This window comes from Pagrus major, chromosome 3, assembly GCF_040436345.1.
Source record: "Pagrus major chromosome 3, Pma_NU_1.0".
Lineage (NCBI taxonomy): Eukaryota > Metazoa > Chordata > Actinopteri > Spariformes > Sparidae > Pagrus > Pagrus major.
Genome location: NC_133217.1, coordinates 2,191,609 through 2,215,451, shown reverse-complemented (window position 1 = coordinate 2,215,451; position 23,843 = coordinate 2,191,609). Strand labels below are relative to the sequence as shown.

The window sequence follows — 23,843 nt, the reverse complement described above, 5'->3', positions numbered from 1 at the left end:
CTTCTTCTTCTTCGTCGTGTCTGTTTCTCGGTTTTCAGACCCTCTTTTTCTTCCCCTGCCCTCGACGTGATTCTGATTCTTTGTCTTTTATGCTTGAAGTCTTAAAGAAAAAGAGAGAAAAAAAAAAACTGAACCCCTCCGACTCCCTTCGTTCCTTCTGTTCCTCCTGAATGTCGATAGAGTAGCCGTGTCGAAAAAGACGAAAGAATTTTAAAAAAGAAGAAAAAAAGAAGAGAACGCTTGTCATTGAAAATAATGTGAAAATATGTGAAATAAAAAGATGTTAATTTACAATTTCAATCACAGTTGGCTGCTTTGTGTCTTTGTTTCTTGTTGTTGTTTCAATTCGCAGCTTCTTTTGCATTTTTCTGCAATAAACTGTGGTTATATTTAGTTTCAGTGAGAGAAATGTGTGTCTAAGAGTCTCAAAAGCTAATTTCAACCACTTTACACACTGCTGTGAGTTAAATCTACAATTATACATCATTTATTAGCTTATTTATATTTTGTATTAATAATCTACATCTGCATCTACAAAGTACCTAAAGCTAACACATAAATGTGGAGTAAAAAGAACCATATCTGCCTCTGAGATGTAATAAACTAGAAGTATACAGTTAAACTACAGTTAAATGAAGTACAAGTACCTTGAATGTGTACTTAAAGGGTACCTCCATTAATTTTACACATTAAAGTGTGTTTACAGGTCTTTGGGAGCACGGCTGCACATGTTAAAACAAGTTGTATAAAGTCCTTTGTGGCTCCAGAGGAAGCTGGAGCCCCCAGTGATGTCACTCAGTTGCATCGTGGGTAATGTAGGCCCCAGGTTTGGAATAAAAAAAAGGTGATATCTGTTTTAATTTCATGTATTTATTCATTCAGTTGTTACATTGTTCACATCCTTTGTATTAGTGTGACAAACACTTTTAACCCAGTGTTGAACGTACGGCGGTAAAGTGCAGTGTAACTACGTAAAGCTTTATAGTGCCTACTGGTGACTACTTCACAATAAAAGTCTTGATTCATATATTTTATTATTATTTTAGTACATTCTGTCCAGAGCTTTTATTGTGAAGGGGCCCTGAAGTAACAGTTAGTGCAGCTGAGTGAGAGAAGGTGCATCATTAATACAACGTTACAACACACACACGAAACACGCCGGGCCGACCGATCCTCTGCTGGTACCAACGCTTCCTGTCGTTCACGTACCTGAACGTTGTCACAGTTTGATGAGGAGGAAATCAAAGAAACAGTGAAATGTTTGCATAAAATATTCTGAACTCTAAACTCTCGTTCCACCTCTGGAGTAACAAAATGAAAAATAAATGAAAACCAGACTTGTGTTTACCCTGAAGCTGAAGTGATTTCCTCTGAGAAACATTAAACCATCTGAAACGTGAGGACTTACTGTAAAGTTTTCAAGATGTTGAAATGTATTCAACACTATTAGAAACAGACTTAATGGTAAAAAGAGGAAACACAGTCAGTAGTTTGATTGTTTTTGCTCTAATAAAGACACAAAACTACCTCATCCAACGTATATTTTCAAAATAAAACTCTCTGTGGATCAGTCGGCCCGGTCTGCAGACACAAGGTGATGATCTAAAGGGCCGGGTGCTTCTCATTGGTTCCCGATGGAGCCGTTTTCCTCGTTCCTGTTACGCTCGAGCGTTGATGATGTCGACGAATTCAGGTTTCAGTGAGGCTCCGCCCACCAGGAAGCCGTCCACGTCGTCCTGAGACGCCAGCTCTCTGCAGTTCACTCCCGTGACTGAGCCTGGAGGACGGAGAGAGAGAGGGGGGGAAAGTGATGATGTGGGGAAATCAGATCGAACAAAACAACAGAAAAGTCTGCAACAAGGTGACAGGAGACATTTATCTGCTCTGTAACGGTGAGCGTGGACCTTTTTCGCTCCAGGTTGTGAAAAAAACATTCAATTTATATTTGGTTGAAGAAGTAACTCCTGACAAACATCCATCAAGATGAGGCAGTAACACAGGAGGATACACCGGCAGACGGAGGCTTCAAAGTTAAAACTGCAGCGACTCAAAGATCGTCACTGACCTCCGTAGATGATTCTCAGAGAGTCGGCCACGTCGTCCGACACGTTGGCTCTGATCCACGCCCTCAGCTTCTCGTGGACCTCCTGAGCCTGGACACACACATAAGAGTGTTTACTTCCTGTATGACTAAAACTAAAGGTGTTGCAATCTTGTGATAACCGTGATATTAAAAAAACACATTTGATAACACTGTCTGAGAACTGAATACTGAAAATATATGTCAAGAAAAATGTTCCTGTTGTTTCAATGTTCTCCGCCCAGGCTGTCCACAGGTATCAGACACTAAGGCTTGTTTTTCTTATTCAAGCATGCAGGTAAGTGGAAATGCAAGTCTTATGTAGGAATGTGGTCATTAGAGCGAGTTAATCTACATTTTGCCAACAGGTAAATACAAATATAAAGTAAAAAGACAGTGGTATGATCAGAAAAGTGGACTTTGACGCAGAAGAGCTTGACAAAAAGAAATCAGAAGAGGAGTAAATGTAATTAGATAAAATGTTTACGACATTTAAGACCTCGCTAATTAAAATATTATTTTATTTAAAGGCATTTAAAGAACTTGCAGACGCCCTGAAGGAGCATAATAACCAGTGTCACCAGCTGAATGTGCAGCCTCGGGTGAGTTTATACTGGACGAACTGGATCTGCAGGAGTCCGAGTTTACTGGCAACATGACGGCAGAAACACTGAACACACCCACTGTGACAGTGAACGCACCGGGCTGTTACTATAAACAACACAACGTGAGTCATCGTCCTCTGATTTACGCAGTGAGTCAGCAGTACCTGTTCAGGCGAGGCCGTCTTGCCGGTGCCGATGGCCCAGACGGGCTCGTACGCCAGCACCACCTTCCCCCAGTCCTTCACGTTGTCTGGAACACAACGACATCCCTCCGTCAGACAATTAAAATGTACAAACCAGTAACTCATTCTGATGTAAAATACACAAAAACACTGAGAAACTCGAACTAATCGGGTTAAGAATGCTTAAAGGAGACTTATTGTGCTTTTTCATTTCCTTTCCTTCCGTGTTATAAATGTTCTTGTGCATGTTAAAGATCTCGAATGTTAAAAAAGTCGAAGAAACTCCTCTCTCCCACAGAAAACACTGCTCCTGAACGCCTCGTCAGTAGCCCCGCCTTTAATACTGTGACATCGTGACATCACATCGCGTCCGGTTCGTCAGATGAGAATTGATTCAACACAGCTGCTCTGTTGTTGTCAGCGTCGCTGGCTCAGGCGTGTGTGAGCTGACCAATCAGAGGAGACCAGGTGTTCAGGAGGGAGGGGCCTTAAAGATGTTTTGATTTTTGAGCATTAGAGCACGTAAACCTGTTCTAGTAGCAACAAAATAAAACATTACGCCTGATAATGAGCAGAATATCACTCCATTAAAGGCAGAGGATGTTTTCAGAGGAGAACATCCTGCTTCAACAGACGAACGAGACGACGGCGTCTGAAGAAAAGCCTCCATCAGCAGAGTCCACCGACCTATTTACATTTTAAATCAGCGTGCAGCCTCGTTTGAGTGCAGAAGTGGGCAAACCAGGGAGAAGATCATCAATAATCCTTTGGGCAATTAAAATGTTTACTCTCATCTTATTTCACCTCGAGCTGCTTTATTTATTCCTAAGCTTTCACTATTTTATCTTTATTTAAAGCTTCCTGTTTGTGATTCTCGCTGTTTCTTTCCAGGTTTCGCACTCGGTTATATTGTAAATGAGGAGTCGGCCTCAACATATTTCTGTTAAAAATATACAGTATTTTAGGAAAAAAGGCTGTTAAGGTAAGTTTCAATCAAAGAAAGGAGAAAAATGTTGATGTGTTTTGGTGTGAAACCTTCATCAGCGTACAGTAACACCTGCCGACAAGACCGGAAGTGCTGTAACGTGTCTAAAAATAAGAAAGTGAAGATAAACAGAGTTATTAAAAAAGATGGTAAAAATGTGTATTTCCTGCGTTTACCTGCGATGACCTGCGTCTGAGCGTAGACGACTTCTTCTGTGGTGCCTCCCTCGCGCTCCTCCAGCTTCTCCCCGATGCAGGCGATCACACCCAGATCGCTCTCCAGAGCGTGAGCCACCTGAGACCGACAGAACCAGAACTTTACCTGACGTGTGTCTGCAACATGTTAACAGGTACAACAACACTGCTGTAGTGTCTGGAAAGTGTTCGACTTTTTAGCTGCTGCTGTACGAATACATCCAAATACATTTCCTGGTTCCAGCGTCTTAGATTGGAAGTTTTTTCTTGTGTCTCACCTTCTGTCCAATCAGCTCGTCGCTCTCCCCGAAGACGTGACGGCGCTCGGAGTGTCCCAGGATGACCCAGTCCACCCCGCAGTCCTTTATCATGGCCGGACTGGAGGGACAGGAAACAACGTTAGAGAACTGAGGCAGAGGATTAAATTATTTTAATATTCATCAGCCTCCAGTCTTTTTTTTAAACAATTCATGAGTGTATTCACTCAGCTGATACCTGATCTCCCCTGTAAACGCTCCCTTGGCCACCTTGTAGCAGTTCTGGGCTGCGACGCCGATCCTGGGGTCCAGACTGGAGCGAGCGAAGTCCAGGTAGATGGAGGGAGCGCCACACACCACCTCTGAAACAAACCAGCTAGACTTTAAGTTTATATTCATCTACTTCTGTTTGGTCTTGTGTGGTTTCCCTCCATCATCACCATCGCTCCACACATCGACTCTTTCTTTCTTTACGTCCTTACGTTCAACATTTATTTACACGTTATCCATCTTAACTCTTCACTTCTGTCCCGAGAAATAAAACTCAGTGTGTCTGAAGTTTGCAGGACGCCGTCAGGAGGAGAAAGTGAAGTTGTGCCTAAATGTGCCTTTCAGCCCTCGACTGGACTGAAATGGTTAATTTAATTAAATTTAATTGGGTCACATTTATCTTTAGTTCCTTCACTAACAGCCTCAGAGTGGCCGTCATCACGTTGAAGCACTAAAACAGCACGTTTAGGTTCATTTGAGCTCCAGACGAACTGTAACTTTTCATTTAACGTTATTTCTCAACACATCACGTAAACGATTGTAAACGGGAGGAAAGGTGCAGATAAATGTTGCCGTCTGAATCCGTCTTACTGAGACTCTGGCTGCATGTGTAGCACTACTGCAGTATTTGTGTATTTTCTTTGTGTTTTTTTTGTTAAAAAATATTTTTTAAATCTGAATGAAAATGAAAATAAATCTGATTTCTGAATTTTAAATTCTTGTTTGATGTTTAAAGTCGTTCATAAAGCAAAATCACAAAACGTTCTCCGGCTGTTGCTCCTGAAATCTGATGATTTGCTGCTTTTCTCTGTTTTATATTGATTAGTAATCGATTACTTTTTGGTTTTGGACGAATCAACTTATTTATCCGCTTGTTTGATACTTAATAGACTAAATAATTTGTTGTTCAGTTTTAGTTTCCAGTTGTGGAAATACGACCTCACAACTGTACTTAAGCACTTGAGTAAATGTACTTAGTTACATTCCACCACTGATCAGCTAAAAGTATCAAAGTAGAAATACTCTTTTTGCAGAAATACTGACATATTATTTATTATCTTCACACAAGTCGCAGCCCGGAGCCTTGTTATAATCCTGATTACTGAATCTTTATTAATTGATTGATGGGTGAAGTCATTGATCGAGCAAACACTCTCCGGCTGTAGCTTCTCACATGTGACAATTTAGTTGTTTTATACGAGTAATCGATTACCTTTCTGTTTTGAGATGTCTCTCAGATGTTGTGACAGGATGTTGATTTTGTAGACGTTAGAATTGATTGTTTACTAAAAATGTAAATGATGATTAATCAATACCAGCTGCCACTGGTGGAATGTAACTACTACCTCAAAACTGTGTTCAAGTACTTGAGTAAATGTACTTTCTTTACATTCCACCACTGATCAGCTGAAAGTATCAGAGTAGAAATACTCTTTTTGCAGAAATACTGATATACATGTATCAGATTACATTTCCTCATTAGATCCAGCAGTAAACTCTAAAGTAACTAAAACTGGCTCCACCTGTATCAGCTGCGACATTAAAGTAATCGGATACTAATGATTCTGCTGAGTGAGCACATTCACTTTTACAACTTAAAGTATATTTTGATGTCAATACTTTTGTACTTTTTACTCCTGCAGGAGAGAGTACAAGCACTCTTTAAATTACACAGTACTTGAGTAAAAGTACTCGGTTACTCTGCGGAGGACAGTGACGTCAGAGGCCTCTCTGCAGCTCATCCTCGTCACGTGACTCCAGGTCATTATGCGATCAGAGCTGCAGTGTTTCCTCTCTGAGTCTGATTACTCATCGATTATTTGATTGATCGGTGGATCAGAACCACATACACACTGTGATGATGGTGATGATGATGATGATGATGATGATGGTGATGAAGGGTTACCGGTCTGGTCGTGCAGGCTGGCGGTGTTCAGGCTGCTGATGAGCTCCTCCAGACTCTCCTTGTTCCCGTTCATCTTCCAGTTTCCTCCCACGAAGAACCTCCGGAGCGCCATGGCCGCTGAGGGGCGTCTGGTAGCCGGTGAGGAGCGCCGCTGACGGGGGCTGGTGGCCGGTGAGGGGCCGGTGAGGAGCAGGTGGAGGTCCGGAGGGTCCGACTGCTGCAGGGGAGGACGGGTCCGGCTGTGTGCGCTTCAGGTGCTGTCGGAAATATCAGCACCAACACTGGCGAAAACACCTCTTCTTCTTCTTCTTTGGGTTTATACAGAAATTTAAACATTTTTTTGGGTCATTACCGCCACCTGCTGGTGACATAGTGTCCTCCTCCTCTGTACTGATGTCATTTCCTTTTCTGTTTTATGCTTCATCACCATATTTCTGAGGGAAAAAACACTTTTTCCTGCTCACTGTGTTCACATGACATAGTTACTCCACTGCTCTTCCCCCATTTGCAGACAAAACAAGTAATCGAGTAATTAATAGATTAATTCTGAGCTGTATCGGAGGAAACTGGACGGTTTGTGTGTAGGAGTTTCCTCACAGAGTCGTTAAGGACACGTCTGGGTCGTTGACTTAACCGGCCTTCACGTGCTAATATAAAAATATGAGTACTTTTACTTTTATAACTTAAAGTATATTTTGATGCCAATACTTAAGTACTTTTACTTAAGTAGGACAGAGTACAAGTACTCTTTAATATATTTTATAATAGCTACTTTCAAAATGCAATATATCACATATGACTAGTTCCCTTTATTTTATAGCAGGACTGTAGATATCATTGAGGACACTGAGGTCATGTCCTCGCTATGTTTTTCTGGGTCTTTCATATCTTAATATATATATTTGGTAACACTTTATAATATAATATCTGTCATATCATTAAACTTAACAATTATATATGATAAAATATGCACATTTATAGTTGATTAAACTTTAGTTAATAGTTGTGGCAACAATACTGATGCTTCGTGCCACGAATCATCGTACTTTGTCACTTACAATGATTTTTAAAGGAATATAAACATTTATTATTTTTTTATTTACTATAATTTCACAAAAATATCATGTCCTGTGAGAAAAACACTTCATTTTCCATAGGCTACCATGGTAAACCTTGAAACCAGTGTATACCGCTGCGAAAAATTGAGCAGACACCAAAAATAAAACAGCTACAAGAGTTTTTATATTTCATTCATTCAGTTAAATGTTTAATAATTCTGCCTGTAAAATGTTGCAACATAAAATCTCTCTTCAGGAATAAATAAGTGAGAAACACACTTGATTAATGTATATGTATTATATATCTATATTAAAATACTGAAATCAGCCAAGAAATATAAATAAATAATAATAAATAATAAAATGTCAACCGATTGCAAGGCTTAAAAAACCCTCCACATCCCAGGATGATCGGAAATTTTCTGTGTCCACGTTTGCAGATGAATCTAAAAGATGAACCATGTTAGTTTCCATCCTAAGATTAAAGAAAGTTAATTAAAAAGCCTCAGTGTTACACCAGCATGTGTCCGTCCTCCCTGCTGTTGTGTGCAGGTGTGAGTCATCCTGCTGTTGTGTGTTGAAGCTTCCCTCCGGACTCATTCGTCCTCCAGAGAGCTCAAGAGCTGCAACATGTAAAAGTATAATTTCTTTATTCTACGATCGTCCCGTGACGCATTAAGACACACAAACACAGAGACCGTGACGTTGTGTTAATGCAGAATTCTATGTTTATTAGAAAGATTTTCAACAAACATTTCGTCTTTTTACAGAGGAACTGCACGAGTGTAAAAGTACTACAAAATGCAGCTGAATCCAGGGGGAGTAAAATAAAGTTTACAGGTCTTTACAGAGCGTTTTCACAGGTCACACCGCCCAACACCCGGCAGCCAGTCCTCACGGCAGCCTGGCTCCACCTTCCAACCCTCCATCCTTCTTCAGATTTTCACGGTGAGACGGGGGAAAAAACAGCAGCCGCCATCTTGGATCAACACAGAGCCTGCTGGTTGTTAGCAGAGGACCCAAGATGGCGGCTCTACCACACACACACACGCGCACACACGTACTCTGGATACGTGCAGCCCCGAAAACAAAAAGAAAAAGAAAAGAAAAGAAAAATAAAAGACACTGTACATCAACTCTCCGTCCTAACGTGTTAAACTATAAAATACAAATAAATGTACATATCGATCTTTCGTCTAAATAAGTGCAGGGCTCTTCAAATACGATAAAAATAAATCTGTACGCCTACAGTCTTATTTTCAATATTCACGTGTTCTTTCTCTTTTTTTTATTGTCAAAAATCTAAAATGAGTTTTAATTGACGTTCTCAGTAAGAGCTTATCTTCATCATTGTGAATAATGTGCTATGTTTTTTACATTTTTTTCAGTGTTTAAATCGTCTCGACAACAACAAAACCGTGGTGAACGTACGGCGGGATGCATCGTGCTCCGGCTACCTGATGCCATTTATACAAGTCGACTCACTCGCAACCTCTCGTCAGTTTTGCATACATGAATGAGGAGGAAGCAGAGAGGGAGAGAGAAAGAGAGGAAGACCTCTGAATCAAAACGCTCCACCCTCCTCCTTTATTTTCCTCTCCTCCCTATCTCCACCCTCTTCCTCCCCCTCTCCTCCTCCTCCTCCTCTCCTCCTCCTCCTCCTCCTCCCGGTGTTTCTCCTCCGCCGGGACGCCTCAGTTCCACAGTTTGAGGAAGCTGTCCCAGGATCCTGTGCAGACGCCCATACCGTCCTCAGGGACACCGGTGCAGCTCACCCTGTTGTCGTGGCCGGACAGCACACCTGGAGGAAAGAGGAAGGAAGGCAGGAAGTAAGGAAAGGGAAAGAAAGATGAGAACAGGGCATGGTTAACAAAGAAAGAAGAGGAGACGAGAAAGGGGAGTGAAGAGGAAAGGGCATGCAGAAAAAGGAAAGGAAAGAAAGGAAGATGAGACAGTTTGCAAAAGGAAGGAATGAAAGTAAAGGAAACGAACAAAAAGAAGGAAGGGAAGGAAGAAAGAAAAGCAAAGAAAGGAGAAAAAAGGGAATGAAAAGATTGAAAGACAAGAGGAGGAAATTAAAGAAAAGGAAAAAAATCAAGATAAATGAAAGGATAACAGGAAAGGAAAGGAAAGGAAAGGAAAGGAAAGGGTTAAGGTTACCAGAAAAGCTGAATGTAAACTGATCTGACAGAACGAACCAGCTGTTGCCTGTTTTATCGTCTCTTTTAACCTTTTATCACAACATGCGATGAAAACGTGACTTATTAAGTGTTTTATGATGCAGATTTAAATGTTCTGCACCCTCAGTTAATGTTTCTGTAAACCACAGACACGTCCGAGGTCGACGTCCGTATCAGACACATCGCGTTCACAGTGAATCCTTTTCCCCACTCACCGACTTTCTCTCCCTTCAGTGAGTCCCAGATGTGGCAGTTGAAGTCGTCGTAGCCAGCGAAGATAAGGCGACCCGAGTTGGACAGAGCCAGAGACGTGACGCCGGCGTTCAGGCTGCTGTCCTGGTAGTTGACCACCTCCTGGTCGGAGCGCAGGTCGTACATCTTGCAGCTGCAGTCGTCGGAGCCTGTGACGATGGCGTTTCCGCTGGGGAAGTACTGAGGCGGGCGGAGGAAGAAGAAGACACAGAAACGTTTTGTGGAGGAAACACCCGTCAGAGAAACGATGGAAACTCATAGAAACAGGTGTAACATTCCAGGTGTGTGTGTGTGTGTGTGTGTGTGTGGCTCCTCACAGAGATGGCGTTGATGTCGCTGGTGTGTCCGGAGAAGGTCTGCTTGCAGGTGCCTTCCCTCAGGTCCCACAGCTTGGCCAGAGAGTCGCAGGCTCCAGAGATGAAGGTGTTCATGTCGGCGGAGAGAGCCAGCGACATGCAGTCTCCAATGTGGTTGGTGAAGATGATCTTCTGCTTGCCGGTCTCCAGGTCCCACAGACAGCTGGGAGGAGAGAGGAGAGAGGCACGAGTCCGTTTGGGTCGGTCTCTTATATTTGTCAGAAATGATTCATAAACGTCAGTTTTGCGTCGGTTTTGGACGAATCACGGAGCAGAGCTGCCACGATTAGCTGAATAATCGATAAGGAAAATTAGATCCCAACTTTTTTGATAATCATTTTATCTTTTCAATCATTCTTCAAGCAGAAATGTGAATTATTTGCTGGTTCCGGCTTCTTAAACGTGAGTCATTTGTCATTTCTGTCGGTAAATGAAGAGTTTTGGACTGTTGGTTGGAGAAAAGAAGAACTGTGAAGACGTCACTTCGGCCTCTGGGAAACTGTGATGAGCATTATTTATTTTACATTTTATAGACTTAATGATTGATCAGTTTATAGTAAAATAAAAGATAATCATTAGTTACAGCCCTGTCATGGCGTATATAATATAAAAAGTACATTTAAGACATGAGAACGGACTGAAAGTGAAAAAACTCACATCGCCTTGTTGAGTTTGAGCTTTATGCATCTGAAAAGTTCACTAAAAACATTTAAAATTCAACTTTCAAGGACTTATTTTTAAAGTTCTTGCTGATACTTTTTTATGTCGACAATGTTTTAAATATCTACAGAGCTTGTAGAAACTTTTCCTTAAAAACATTATTATGATTGTGGATCAATCATTTTAAAATGTTCTGGGAGGCTGCAGGTCAATAAACAGCTTAAACTATCAGGATCAGGAGCAATAAACACAGTCTTATAAAATATTTCTTCTGTGTTCAAAACATAAATACGACATGTAAAGAGGGAACTTTGATAGATAGCTGTTTGTGTTCATCTACAGTCTAATGGACCAAAACACTGAGAGAAAACTGTTTTTTATCATCTAACAACTTTTAAGACAACAATTAGATTATTGACCAAATTGTTGTAGTTGTCCTTTAATAATGCCGGCATGCAGATTACAATCCCTCGATCTGTAGTGAATAAAATACGAACTCCGCTCTGGATACAGATTATTTTAGATTCACACAGTGAAGCAGACGAGTGATTATAGTTATATAAATGTTTTAGCTCGTACAACTTAAATGCAATAGTCTCCTCTACTTAGTAACTCAGAGCTAATCGGTTAAGATAATAATCTTTTGAAATGATAATAATAATATTATCTCTTTTTAGTATTTTAGTTGCGTTTGTCTGAAAAATATGAAGTATAGATTTATTTCTGTTGGTTTCTGATTTATCCTCAAAGCAGAGCACAGAACAGCTGATTTACAGAGCAGATGTGTTGCTGCAACACGCAAAAAAAACGTGTTAAGTTCATTTAAAATGTGTTTCATTTTGTCTGGAGGCTCCTCCTTTTAAAACACAACATTTTTCAGTTGTCTCCAGCAGCATCGAGTGGATGATACCAAACTCACCAGGTGGTGTCGCCAGAGGCTGTCAGGATCTCAGTGTCGCTAAGGAAACGGCAGCAGGACAGGTAACCTGAGAGGAAAAAACAAGTCAACACATCAGTTTTGTGTGAGTCTGTGTGAGTTCACTCAGGGAGACAAGATGGCGTCCTCCTCACCTGTGTGCGCGTCCAGCTCCCTGAGGGTCTTGGGGCTGGCGGCCTTGATGTTGTACACCGTGCACATGTTGTCCAGACCGCCGCTGGCCACCAGGTTACCAGAGGGGGCGAAGGCGACGCTCATCACCCAGGCCGACTTTAGTGGGACAGCAACCAACTGGGAGGGAGAAATTTAGATTACAGCCTTCACACATCAGGGTGCAACCTGCATGACTTCACTCCTGACATGATGGAAACACCAGAGTCCAAAGTCAAACCATCACTGACCACACTTCAACTCCTGTAACTAAAAAAACATGATAAAAGATTTACTTAACTCAACAAAATTAGTCAAAAAAGGTCAAATTTCTTGCATGTTATCGTGTTTCTTAGCTGGTCCCTTTCTTTTACCTAACCTTAAAAAAATCTGCAATCATGGTAGACTGACTAAAGTTCTTTAATGCTCATTTTAAAAAAGCACAGCACAGTTTGTCTGGACCGGTTCAGTGGGCAAAGGGCCAGAATAAGATCCAGCTGTAGTCACACAGCTGTGTTATGGGAACCTGTGTTCTGGAGACCAGATCCGGACCAAACAAACCCGCAATATAACAAAAAACATGTCTCTGCATCAACCTGAAGCTCCTCATGAGACCTTTATAACACAGACTTGAGCTCACCTTGTTTCCTGTGAAACAGTCCCAGACGAGGAGCTTGCCGTCCTGTGATGCGCTGACCATTGACCTGTGAGAGAGACGAGCGTGTGAGCGTGACTCACATCATTATACTTAAAAACAGTCCGGCTGCAGCTCATCATCATCACACTGCTCATGGTCCATTGATAAAGTCTCAACCATAATCAATATGTTGTCTTCATGCCTTTTATGTTCTGTTCTAGCGACTGGTTATAATAAATATATTCGTTTTGGAGGCAAGTGACAGAGACACCGCAGGATGGACCGCGATGGTGTCTCTATGTGATCGGACCCGAGCAGAGCCGTTAATAATACCTGTGTAAAAACAGCAGCCTGTTCGCTGATGGTCTCGTCTGCTGTCTGCCGTGAGACTGGCTGCTAAAGTTTTAGCTTCATTTTGATGAAATGTCAGATTTATGAGCTGCACAGATGTTTGTCTGAGTGAATGTTTGTCCTACGTGTGTTTTCTTTCACCACAAATAATAAAGCATGACCTCGGCCAGGGGTGTCTTCCTTGGAGAGACCAAAACTAAAACTTAACGGTGGACCACGGACCAAAAACAAGCAGCTATTAGATCTGAAGTCGTCGTTAATTGACTGACTCTCTTTCCCTCTGCTGTACTCAAGTCATAAAATATCAAAAATAGTGATGGATCCTGCATGTTTAAAGAGCATTCTGATCTCACAACAGCTTTAACTGATTGTTATTATAATACAATATTGTTTTTATTTTAAATTGAACCTTTCTAAAGGCCTAAGCTATAGCTTGACCTTAACTGTGAATCTGTGGCAGGAAGCACCGACCTGAAACTTTATCCAAACATGGGACTGACATCTACTGACGCACTGAGGTTACAGACGGGCCACAGCAGGAAAATCGAAGCTGCTGCAGTCGGACACTCGTCTACTAACATGTGAATAAAATCGTCTTTTAACTCCCGTCTCCACCTGGCCGTCCTCACCTGGAGTCAGCTGACCAGTGCATGGCATAGATTTTAGCCAGGTGACCCTTCAGTGTCTTCCTGAGCTTCAGCTGGACTCGGCCCACTGAGGCCACGCCCCCTGCTGCTGCAGACATGCTGCCGTCATTCACAGCCTTACGGGCCGCCTGGTGGCCACACGGGGGAACGACATGATGGAGGGACGAGAAGAAGAAAAGAGTTGAAGAAGATGATGTCATTCAGGGTCAATTTCAAGTGTTTTTATCGTATGAACATTTAAAAAACTAAATTAAATTCTTCCTTTTTTTGAGGTATGAATTAAAAAATATGTTTAAAAGAAATAATAACAACTACAATCGATTTGTTGGAGCTTCTCTAAATAATGTAAAAGGCAGGAGGATAAGGATAGCGGCAGTGCTAGTACGAGCAACATCAACTGATCAATCAAACTTTATTTATATAGCACCGTTCAAACAAATCTAAATACATATCAAAGTGCTTTACAATAAAAAATGAAATAAAACATACATGAAAACATATAAAACTATATATTATCCGATCGATGGATGAGAACAGCGTCTACCGCGGTTTGAATGAGTCCTGTGTGTTTCTCCTGCAGGCGGTGCTGCTCACCTCAATCTGTGCACGGAGGCCATCGCACTCCTTTTTCAGTGCATCCATTTCAGCTTTCTCAGCTGCCATGGCGACGGTTGCTCAGGGATGTTACTGACGGGAAACGAAACTCTGAAACGAGAAAAAAGAGAGAGAGAGAAAACAATCAGTTCGCTGTTGATCTTTGGGAACAAAGCCTGGATGAATAATTCAAACTCGGGATGGTTCAGAGTTATTTACACGACGAGAACATCTGTCTTCTTACATCGTGTCAATTATTTAAAGTATCAACAAGTCAGAACATCTCCTACAGGAATGTTACTGCCTTCAGTGTCTCCACACAACTGCTGTCAGGATCCTCCTGCTGCCAGCCTTCAGTACCGTCCAGGTACACACAGGTCCAGTGACCAGGCTGCTCATCACTCAGTGACCCTGATACGTTGATCTGGATCAACTTGGGTTGCCGTTACACCATCAAGTCTAGAGCGAAGATTAGACGCATACCTGACAGGTTGAATCCCTGCCTGAAGTTGTAATACCGGCAGGTCAAACACCGGTTCAGATATGATGTTCAGGGTGTGAAGAGACGGGAGAGGTGAGGAGGACGAAGGAAAGAGAAGAGAAAAGAAAAGGAAGGAGTAGGAATGTGTGAGACAGAAGAAAAGATCAACCTAATATGGACAGAGAGAAGTAAAGGAGGGACAGAGGTGTGAATGAATCAGATCAGAAGGAAGTCTAATCTTAAAGGTCCATGGTTGATGTTTAAGTCTCATCCCAACTCATCAAATACTGACGCTGTGGGATGACGACCGACCCGACCGGCGATCCCAAAGAGTCGGAAATGAGACCCAGAACTCTCCTTCCTTACAGAGTGAGCAAATATACCTGAGAGTTCCCCAGAAAATGTCTTCCTCTTTAAGTTTTCATCAACTGACTCAAAGTTCTTTAATTCGAGCTGTTGCATCAGAATTTCCCCTCACAGCTCATCTTTGTTGTCAGATATTTAGCCATCATGCTTTCGTTTCTCACTTTGAGAGAAACAGCAGCTCTGGGAAGCATTTTGTCAGATGAAATCCAACATTCATGCTCAGTTTTTGGATACTTACTCATTAACTACCCTCAGCTTTGTGAGGTCAACTCTTTGAGTTAGCTCGTTAGCTTGAACCCAAAACACACAGACCCAATAAAATAATCGTTTCAGTCACAAGGAGGGAGTGACGGGTGTTTAACATGAGATCTAAAACCTTTTGCTCCCTCGTTGTCTTTTCTGACTGACTCGTAGCTGAAACGTTATTTAAGTAGTGAACTCAATGTTTCCTCTGATGGACTGTGACTCTGACTGTTGACTTGACTCGTACTTCGACATTAATGTTGATGTCCTGAAAGCCCTGCGTGCAGTAGCTCACTGTACACGGCTAATACTCTGTAATAGGATGCTGACGTCTGACTAATTGAACACCAACTTCCTCCGAGCATGATTCTGCTAATTGACGAGGAAACTCTTCTCTCCATCTTGTTTTTATCTTGTCCTCGACTGCTGCTGGTCTCTGAGAGCGACCAGGCAAAATAAAGTATCTTCTGTTATCTTAAATCTTCCTAAACTAAAACCTGCTCCTCAGAGTCTTAGAAAGTATTTTCACCTGATATTTAGACACAAAAAGACACTTTGAAAGGTTGTTAATGAGACAAAATGAATGAAGAAAGAACTTCAACCTCTTTTTATTTAAATGCTCTATGCAACAGTTTCAACACGTTTTCTGATCATCATGTTTAGTCGTCTTCCAATCGTCCTCTATTGTTTTTATTCTTTTATTTATTTATATTTCTGCATTTTTTTTACATTCACTTTCATTTTTTTCTTCTCTCTCTTCTCTTTTTTGTCTGTAATCACTTTTATTCCTTTTACTTGTAATGATTCATATCAACTTCTGTGTTTCTACATTTTCTGTTCTGCGTTCTCGTTTTAACTTCACCTCAGACAAGACTTATTCTGTGATATTGTCGTCCTGAGTTTCCTGCTTTTGCTTTACTGCCAACGCACTTTGTAAACTCTGTTTTTAAAGGTGCTCTATAAATAAAGTTGTATTTATCATTTATTTAGTATTCTAGCAGTTTGCAGCAGTAAATTTGCGGTGATACACTGCAGTTTGTGAGTTGCGTTGATGAGTTTGTAGATGATTGCTGTATAATGCAAATTGCAAATAAGTTTTTAAGGGTTCAGCGGATGAAATAAGCCAGTTTAATATGTCACACTGGATTCAAAACGAGGGATAAAACACTGCTCACCGGGTCTCAAAGTCAGCTGAGGTGCTGGAGACATAAAACTAGAACAGAAAAAAAGCATCTGCACATTCAGTCTCTGCAAAAAAATCTGTTTTATGTGCTTTGAGTCTAAAACTGTCTGTCCTCTGCAAATTGCGATGAGAATTTTTCCATTTCTATCAGTTTTTTCGGAGCCTTTACCTTCAATCGTTTAATGGAAAAACGACTCAAAAGAGCAATCGAGTAATTAGTCCATGTCCCTGCATGTATGTCAAAGGTCGGCAGATCCGTTCACGGTGGAGGTGAAGGACTACGTGCTGTGCAGGTAGCAGCTTGAACCTGTGACAGGATGCAGGACGGAGGCTGGAGGGAGGAGGGTGGAGGATATGGGAGGAGCAGCAGCAGCGGCGGCGGTTGCTACAGGGCTTTTAAATCCCGGGCAGGAGATCTTAAGGGAAGCTTTACCGGTCAAATCTCCTGTCATCCGATTACTGACTGCTCTTTACCTCCGGATCAGAGAGAGGAAGGAGGGAGGGCGGTGTGCACGGTGGGAGATGTGGAGGGTTTGTTTCAGTCAAACATCAGCAGCTCCTCCTCGACTGTCCTGTCCTGACACATAAATGCAGCTGCTCTCAAACAAGTCGAAAAAGGTATTTGAATAAGTTAGAAACAAAGTAGTTTCCAATAGCAACCGAACCTGCAGCGTAGGTAGGAGTGTGTAGACAAAGAGGGCCAGATGAGGTTTTGGCCTTGTATGATAGACGAGGCTGCAGCTTACTGCTGCCACACCTGAGGCACCAATCCTCTTTGGCAGCTTCCCTACAATCCAAAGATCACCTTCAAAGGGTTTAAGAAACTGTTACATCGGATGATAAATCGTTCACGAGAGAAATCAATGCTTCAAGATGCTGTTAAAAACAGCAGGGGTAGCCTTCTGCATGAGAAATGGCAGCTGAGTTTTCTAAAACAAGAGAGTGAACACTGAAGGAAAGCTCATGCTTCTCCAAAAAAAAAAGCACAAACTTCAGCTGCAGCTACATTTCAAGGGTTACAAGTGGCCATGTGTGGAAAATCTCCATTAATAAACAAGTTTCCCATCAATCTCCGTGTTGCAAACTGAAGGAAATATCCACTTCCTGTTTCTCAAAAGCTCACAAAAAAACAAAAATCCTTTCTCCGTACTTCTTGTCTTTAAAATCTCACAAAAGTAAGACGACGCTCCAAACCTTCTCCAGCAGCAGTAGAGGCACCTGAAGCAACTTCAGGAGCATAAAAGAGGGAAACTCACCTTCTCTTCTTCTGCACCGGCTGCAGCTCCTGGTCCCTCTGGCTCTGTGTCTTTAGATTCCCACAATCCCAGGGTGCACCACCTGTGAGCTGGCTCCTCCGACGCTCTCCCCCGGCAGACTGCTAGCAGCTTACTTGTGAAAAACTCTCTCTTTCTCTGTCCCTTCCACCACAGTGAAGAACAGATGAGGATTGGAGGGGATGAAGGAGATAAGGGATGAAGGGATAAAGCTCAAAGATGGAAATAGAGAGGCAAGGAGAGAGAGAGGGAGAGAGAGAGAGAGAGAGACGGGGAGAGGGAACATGGCGAGAGGAGGCAGGTAAACCGATTGGAGGGAGAAAATCAGGTTATGAGGTCAAAAGACAAGAGCAGGTGAAGAAATGAAAGAACAAGGACGGGAGGAGAAAGGGAACAGGTGGCGATGAAATGTGAGAATATGACAGAGGAGAGGAAAGGTTGTGGAGGTTTTTTTTTTACACCTGTTGCACAAAAATAAGCCACCAAAGGAAGCAAAAAGTAACATCAATCATGCATAATGCAAACAATTAAAGCATATCATATTCTGGTGTTTTATGACTCAGCTGACCAATTGAGTTGCTGATGCATGACAGCAAATTAAAAGCCAAAACAAAACTAAAAAGGTGCAATAAATAATTCCTGGTTTGATTGTCTGGATGTATGACCGTTGTCCTGAGATAATAGAGAGGTGACTTTGTCCTCTGATGCATGTTTTTTGTCAGGGGTGGGATGCATGGATGGATGCATGGATGGATGGATGGATAGTCTGGGGCGGAGGTTGACAGGGGTGAATTGGTTTGTCAGAGCTAATGAGCTGAGCCCGGTTAATCAGGGTCTAATGGGATATCCGGGAACGTGCAATCTCGTTAGGGAATTAGAGCAGGTCAGGCGAAACATGCGTCACACCTGACACACAGCGGAGGCAGAGACGAGAAGTGGATCAAGAGTCAAACGCCCAGAGACAGTCACGCCTCTTTTTCAAACTTTAGACCAAACTATCCGTCTTTTTGAAACCTTTTCTTCTCCACATGAAGCAGTCAAATCGAACAAAAGAGAGGTAGAAACGCAGGAGGTCAGATATATTTGGATGCCGACGGTGAGAAAGGACAGGAGGGAGGTTTTTTGGGTTGAGCCCTGACAGGAATGGAGAGCAGTGATTGGTCGTCACTGAGAGATGATCTCGTTTGGTCCGCCCTCTTTGACAACCTGTAATCTGATTTGTGGTTTGAGGGAGAGGTGGGTGATCAGGAGCTCTACATGAGTTATAATCTGGTGTAATGTGATATTAGTTACACCTCTAAAGAATTGGTTGGGTTTTCTTCTTGATTCCATCCAGTCGGGACGGCGTGTAAAACATCGGTAATACAGAATGTGATCGTTTGTGAATCCTTTTTGACATAAACTCACGGTTTATTTAATGTTTCACCTCATAAACTTTATTGATTTTTTATGTATTTTTAAATTTAATGCCAGTAAAATGATTCCCACAAGTCGGGACAGGAGCAACAGGTTCATGGGTATGAATCAACAAAACAACGAGGGAGCAAAAGGTCATGATCGGGTATGAAAGGAGCATCCTCGAAAGGCTCAGTGGTTCACAGGCAAGGATGGGACGAGGTTCAATACTTTGTCAAACACGTGATCATATAAAGGATTTGACTACATGAGCTCAGGAACACTTTGTAAAACTGTTGTCTGTTTGTTTGCAGATGATTCAATTCTGTTTATTTACATTTTATACAGCGTCACAACTTCTTCACAGCGTTGGTGAAGTCCGGACAGTCTTTCCTCCAGTAGAAGTTCAGATACTTGTGTAAAAACAGACTCTGGTAAAAGTAGAAGTACTGATTCAACTTGTTTACTCCAGTAAAAGTAATAGAGTACAGGCTCTGAAATGTACTCAGAGTATCAGAGTAAAAAGTCTCCCTCTGAAGGACATTTCTGGTCAAAGCTAACTGAAGCTCACGTCATGTTAATATAATTCAAAGACTATTAAAGTTAAAGGTAGAATCAGTAGGATTTGTCCCAGCTGTTCCTGAACGCACCACAAAGATAGTTGATAGTTGAGTCTCATTCCCAGGACGTCAAATAGCCACATGTTGGGTTGGTAAAGCGTCCCGAGCAGCAACAAAGAGAGAAAATAAGAAAATCTCTGCAGATACGAGACACTAACACGCCTTTTCTCCCCATTCCAGCCTCCCTCTCTGTCTGTTTACGTCTTCTTACGTATGCCGTGCGTGATGTGAACTGATAGGTTGAAATCAGTCTTGTGATGTTGGGAAGGCGGTGTGCAATGATGCCAAATAAAAATAATCCATAATTCCCTGCATCAAACTAAAGTAACGAGCCTGTGTGAGAAGGAGAAAGTTCAGGTATTTGTGTTCAGATGTCGGGATGGAAAGTCAAAGAAATACTCAAGTAAAGTACAGATACATGATGTACTGTATTTCTATTTCGTTGTTTGTACTTCGTTACTTCCCACCTCTTTTTTTTGGAACAGGGGTTGCAGCAGACTTCCCAGCATGGCCTTCAGAGAGCTCACTTGATGGAAACTTTATGGATGTCTTTAACTTATCTAAAGAAAAGTTGTTTCTTCTCACGATATGAAAACGCTGCCATTGATGATGAAGTTTTACACTGTAGTATGAGTCCAAACCCCCAATTATGTTTTAAGGGAGTCACTGGGAGCAGCTCTTCAGGAGCCTATAGAAAATGCTCATGTACAGGGTCCAGATATTTGTCTTTGCACCAACTCTGGTACAAAGTATTTGTAAATTCTTCGTGTCAAATGAAGAGCTGATTTCTCAAAAACAGAAAGCCAATCTTTTGTAAGAGTTTGGCAAAAAGGTGAAGACCCAAACGCGGATGTGACGGCTTTAATAAAGTAAGCTGCAACTTATAAAGTGCAAACTAAAGACACACTGGGAACACAGGTGAGCAGGGAAAACTGACAAAGAGAGGAGGAACAAACACACAGGAGGATAATCAAGGACAGGTGAAACCAATCAGGACAATCACAGGGGAGGGAAAAAACAAGGCAAAGGGCTGGAAGACACACAACGTGACACACAAGGATGAACCCTACAAAATAAAACAGGAAACAATGACTAACACAAAAAACCAAAACCGTGACATCTTTCTGGGAAATCAGCTCAGTATCAAAAACAATAAACAACCGATTCACCAGAATAAATGTTCGCTAAGTGCGTTTCTGCAAAACCACAGGAGAGTTCAAACTGAACGTGTCTTTATGTTGCAGCTTCAACAAAAAACATGTAGTCAATGTTCGGAAAACATCACGGTTTGGATTTAAAATACTCTGCAACTCAAACCAAAGCAGCACGACAGGTGAGGGGAAAAATATGTATTTTTGATCTTGGCGTGAACTGTCCCTTTATGTCCTGACTTCATGGTGTAGAAAAAGTGCAATGAGTTTCAAACACATGTCAAGGTCAAGTGACACAAAGAATGACTTCTGCAGTTTTTGTCGGGAGACTAAAACCCTCCAACTTGTTCTTCAGCCAACATCAAAACTGAGATCATCAGATGATCTTCATGTCTAGTTGCCAGTTGGCTGATTAAAACGCTGCAGGGAAATGTTTCCCTCTCCTCTCAGGCTCAGGTAATGTGGCCTAGTTACTCCAGCGCCACTCTAAGCCACAGGTCTCGTCCCTCATTGGTTCAGTGTCCCCGCTAATCCTCCGTTTGTCTTCATGTGACGCTTGCTGAGATCATCAGTGATGTTTGATCACGTCCTCCTGTAGATTAACCTCACCTCGGCCAGGACTTTTTTTTAGTCATTGATGCAACAGGTTTTGGCTCAGGCCTGGTGACATCATACGGCGACATCACCTTTACGCAGCCCGGGTTGGCTTTCTGGTTCAGTTATAAGTCAAACACACTCAGGAAGCAAGGCACTAAAGTCCTACATGCTGCTAGTTTTTATATTTTATATATTTTAGCTTTATAGCTTTTTAAAATCTTTTTTTGTATGCAGGGTAACTTCTTGAAATGTCATGTAGAGCTGCTCGACCTTGAAGAATGACACAAAACCCAGAAACTTTTGTGCATTCACTAATAGTTTCTGCACAAAGTGTTGACTGTGACTTCTAAGTCCTTAAAAACTCACAACATGATCTTCTCACATGAAATGTCATCTATAACATACAAAACGAGATGGTTGGCAGTTCATTTTTCTTATTTTACTCCACAGCTCCCCTGAGATTTAAACACACATCTCCACATCCCTGCATTACTTTATTTTTATCATTTAAAATGACAAATCATATGAATATCATGCAAAATATCCTCTTTGTGTTCCCACAGGGCTGAGCTGCAGCACTGGGGTTAATAATCAACCCAGTCACCAGAATATAATGTGAGCAGGTAGCGTTTCTGCAAACCACAGATACGTGGAAGGTTGTCATGCAAATCACGTTCACATTATATGTTTATTAGCTGACTTTCACATCATAAGGTGAAGGTGATGGTGGTGATGGCTGCCAAACAAACTGTCTGGAGCTCGAGTCCCCTCTGGATATTTTTAGGGACACCTGGAGGTGGCTTCTTTTTTGGCGACCACACCAGGTATTTCAAACCAAACCATGATGTTTTCCTGTTAACCCTGACCAAGTGTTTTTTGTACCTAAACCTAACCAGAGCATGAGCACAACGTTATGACAAGAGAGAAATAGAAAATTCAACCTAAACAGACGTAAAGTTGCAACATAAAGAAATGTTTCAATTTGTGGTTTTGCAGAAGTTTACTTTTTGGGGGGGTTTTCCAGTCGGCAGAGTAAATGTTGCTAACAGACGTTTCTGCAAAGCACGGATGTGTTTGAATATGTCTACTTGTGCTTTGCGTTGCTCTGCCTGAATTTAGGCACTATGTTTAACTTGTTCTGTCGTAACAAACATGGTCGGAAAATGACCAAGTGTTGTTAAAAATATCCAGCAGTGTGACGCTTACAAATGTTGAAACGTCACCTAAAAACATGTAAATCTGGAAAATACACTCTTGATTTATCAAATTCAGACTCTTAACCTCAAGTTAAGATAATTTACATGATTGAATTAATTTTTTTACACAGAATGAAAGACGTATTTTTACACATCGCTTTCTCTAAAGTGGCTTCAGGAGGGGATCGTTAATAGCCAGTATTAACAGGAGGAATGATTACAGCTGCCGGTTTCAGGGTACCTGTGGGCACTCGACTATTGCTTAAAGACTTTAAAAATTGTGAACCCGTCCTTTAAAGGAAAAAAACATCAAAAATACATTAATCATGCAAACAGGACCTTTAAGTGGTTGTTGTTTCTTTTATTACATTCAGATTTGGACTGTTTCTGAATGCAACTCTTGAACAAACCCCTTCAAGTCTTTGGAAAATAAAGAGGTGCATGAACATTAAAAAACAGTTAATCTAATTTCAGAGAAGGGAAACGTACTGCAGACGGTTTGGGCCTAGCAGGTCCGATTCGGTGTCAGGTGCTGAGGTTTTCTCTGCACGCTGTATTTGGTTGGTCTGTTTGATTTGTTGGTGGGCGACATTATTCTGTGGCTTTGGTAACGAGTGTTTCTCTCTCTCTCTCTCTCTCTCTCAGTAAGTGTCGGCCTGTAATCCTAATGAAGTGTGACAGAAGAGGGCTAGCTGACTTCCTGATAACTCCCTGTGGTAACGAGCTCAGGAGGGAAGCATGCGTACAAACCGTGCACTCAGCAAACTCCCCCCCCCCGTCCACCTCCACCCCCACCTCCACCTTTGGCTCCTGCATTCAGGCCAACTCTGAGCCCACTTTGACGAGACAGGAAGTGGTCGAACCTTCAGAGCAGGAACATTATCTGAGAACGAACGCAGAAATCTACATCGACAAAGATTTGAATTCATCTGATATTAACGATAAAACGCTCTGTTGTTATTCTTTGTGTGCTTCTTTAATACTTCTGTGTGTTTTGCTTTTAGAATTTCCTGAATCATAAAGTTAAATTTGTTTG

At 41.8% G+C, this 23,843-nt stretch overlaps 2 protein-coding genes across 2 annotated transcripts; both read right to left on the bottom strand.

Moving 5' to 3' along the window:
* Positions 1-850: 850 nt before the first annotated feature.
* tpi1a (triosephosphate isomerase 1a) lies at positions 851-6,757 on the bottom strand. The gene is made up of 7 exons (XM_073463278.1): positions 6,480-6,757; positions 4,542-4,665; positions 4,325-4,424; positions 4,029-4,146; positions 2,850-2,935; positions 2,066-2,153; positions 851-1,777 (listed from the first exon to the last, which is right to left on the bottom strand). Exons 1-7 carry the CDS (start codon positions 6,589-6,591, stop codon positions 1,659-1,661), a joined length of 747 nt encoding a protein of 248 aa, XP_073319379.1. The 5' UTR covers positions 6,592-6,757; the 3' UTR covers positions 851-1,658.
* A 2,421-nt stretch (positions 6,758-9,178) lies between these two features.
* Positions 9,179-18,031, bottom strand: gnb3b (guanine nucleotide binding protein (G protein), beta polypeptide 3b). The gene is made up of 9 exons (XM_073463277.1): positions 17,831-18,031; positions 14,302-14,412; positions 13,690-13,835; positions 12,713-12,776; positions 12,057-12,213; positions 11,905-11,971; positions 10,287-10,488; positions 9,933-10,149; positions 9,179-9,338 (listed from the first exon to the last, which is right to left on the bottom strand). Exons 2-9 carry the CDS (start codon positions 14,368-14,370, stop codon positions 9,232-9,234), a joined length of 1,029 nt encoding a protein of 342 aa, XP_073319378.1. The 5' UTR covers positions 14,371-14,412; positions 17,831-18,031; the 3' UTR covers positions 9,179-9,231.
* Positions 18,032-23,843: the final 5,812 nt, after the last annotated feature.

Bases quoted from the DNA above. Each gene is read 5' to 3' on its own strand.
- gnb3b (XM_073463277.1), bottom strand. From the start codon at position 14,370: ATGGCAGCTGAGAAAGCTGAAATGGATGCACTGAAAAAGGAGTGCGAT. The intron at 11,972-12,056 runs GTGAGGAGGACG...TTTTCCTCTCAG, and splicing joins GGAGCTGGACGCGCACACAG to GTTACCTGTCCTGCTGCCGT. The intron at 9,339-9,932 runs GTGAGTGGGGAA...TCTTTCCTCCAG, and splicing joins ACTGAAGGGAGAGAAAGTCG to GTGTGCTGTCCGGCCACGAC.
- tpi1a (XM_073463278.1), bottom strand. From the start codon at position 6,591: ATGGCGCTCCGGAGGTTCTTCGTGGGAGGAAACTGGAAGATGAACGGG. The intron at 4,666-6,479 runs GTAACCCTTCAT...GGTTTGTTTCAG, and splicing joins CAGCCTGCACGACCAGACCG to AGGTGGTGTGTGGCGCTCCC. The intron at 2,936-4,028 runs GTAAACGCAGGA...GTTGTGTTCCAG, and splicing joins TCAGACGCAGGTCATCGCAG to ACAACGTGAAGGACTGGGGG.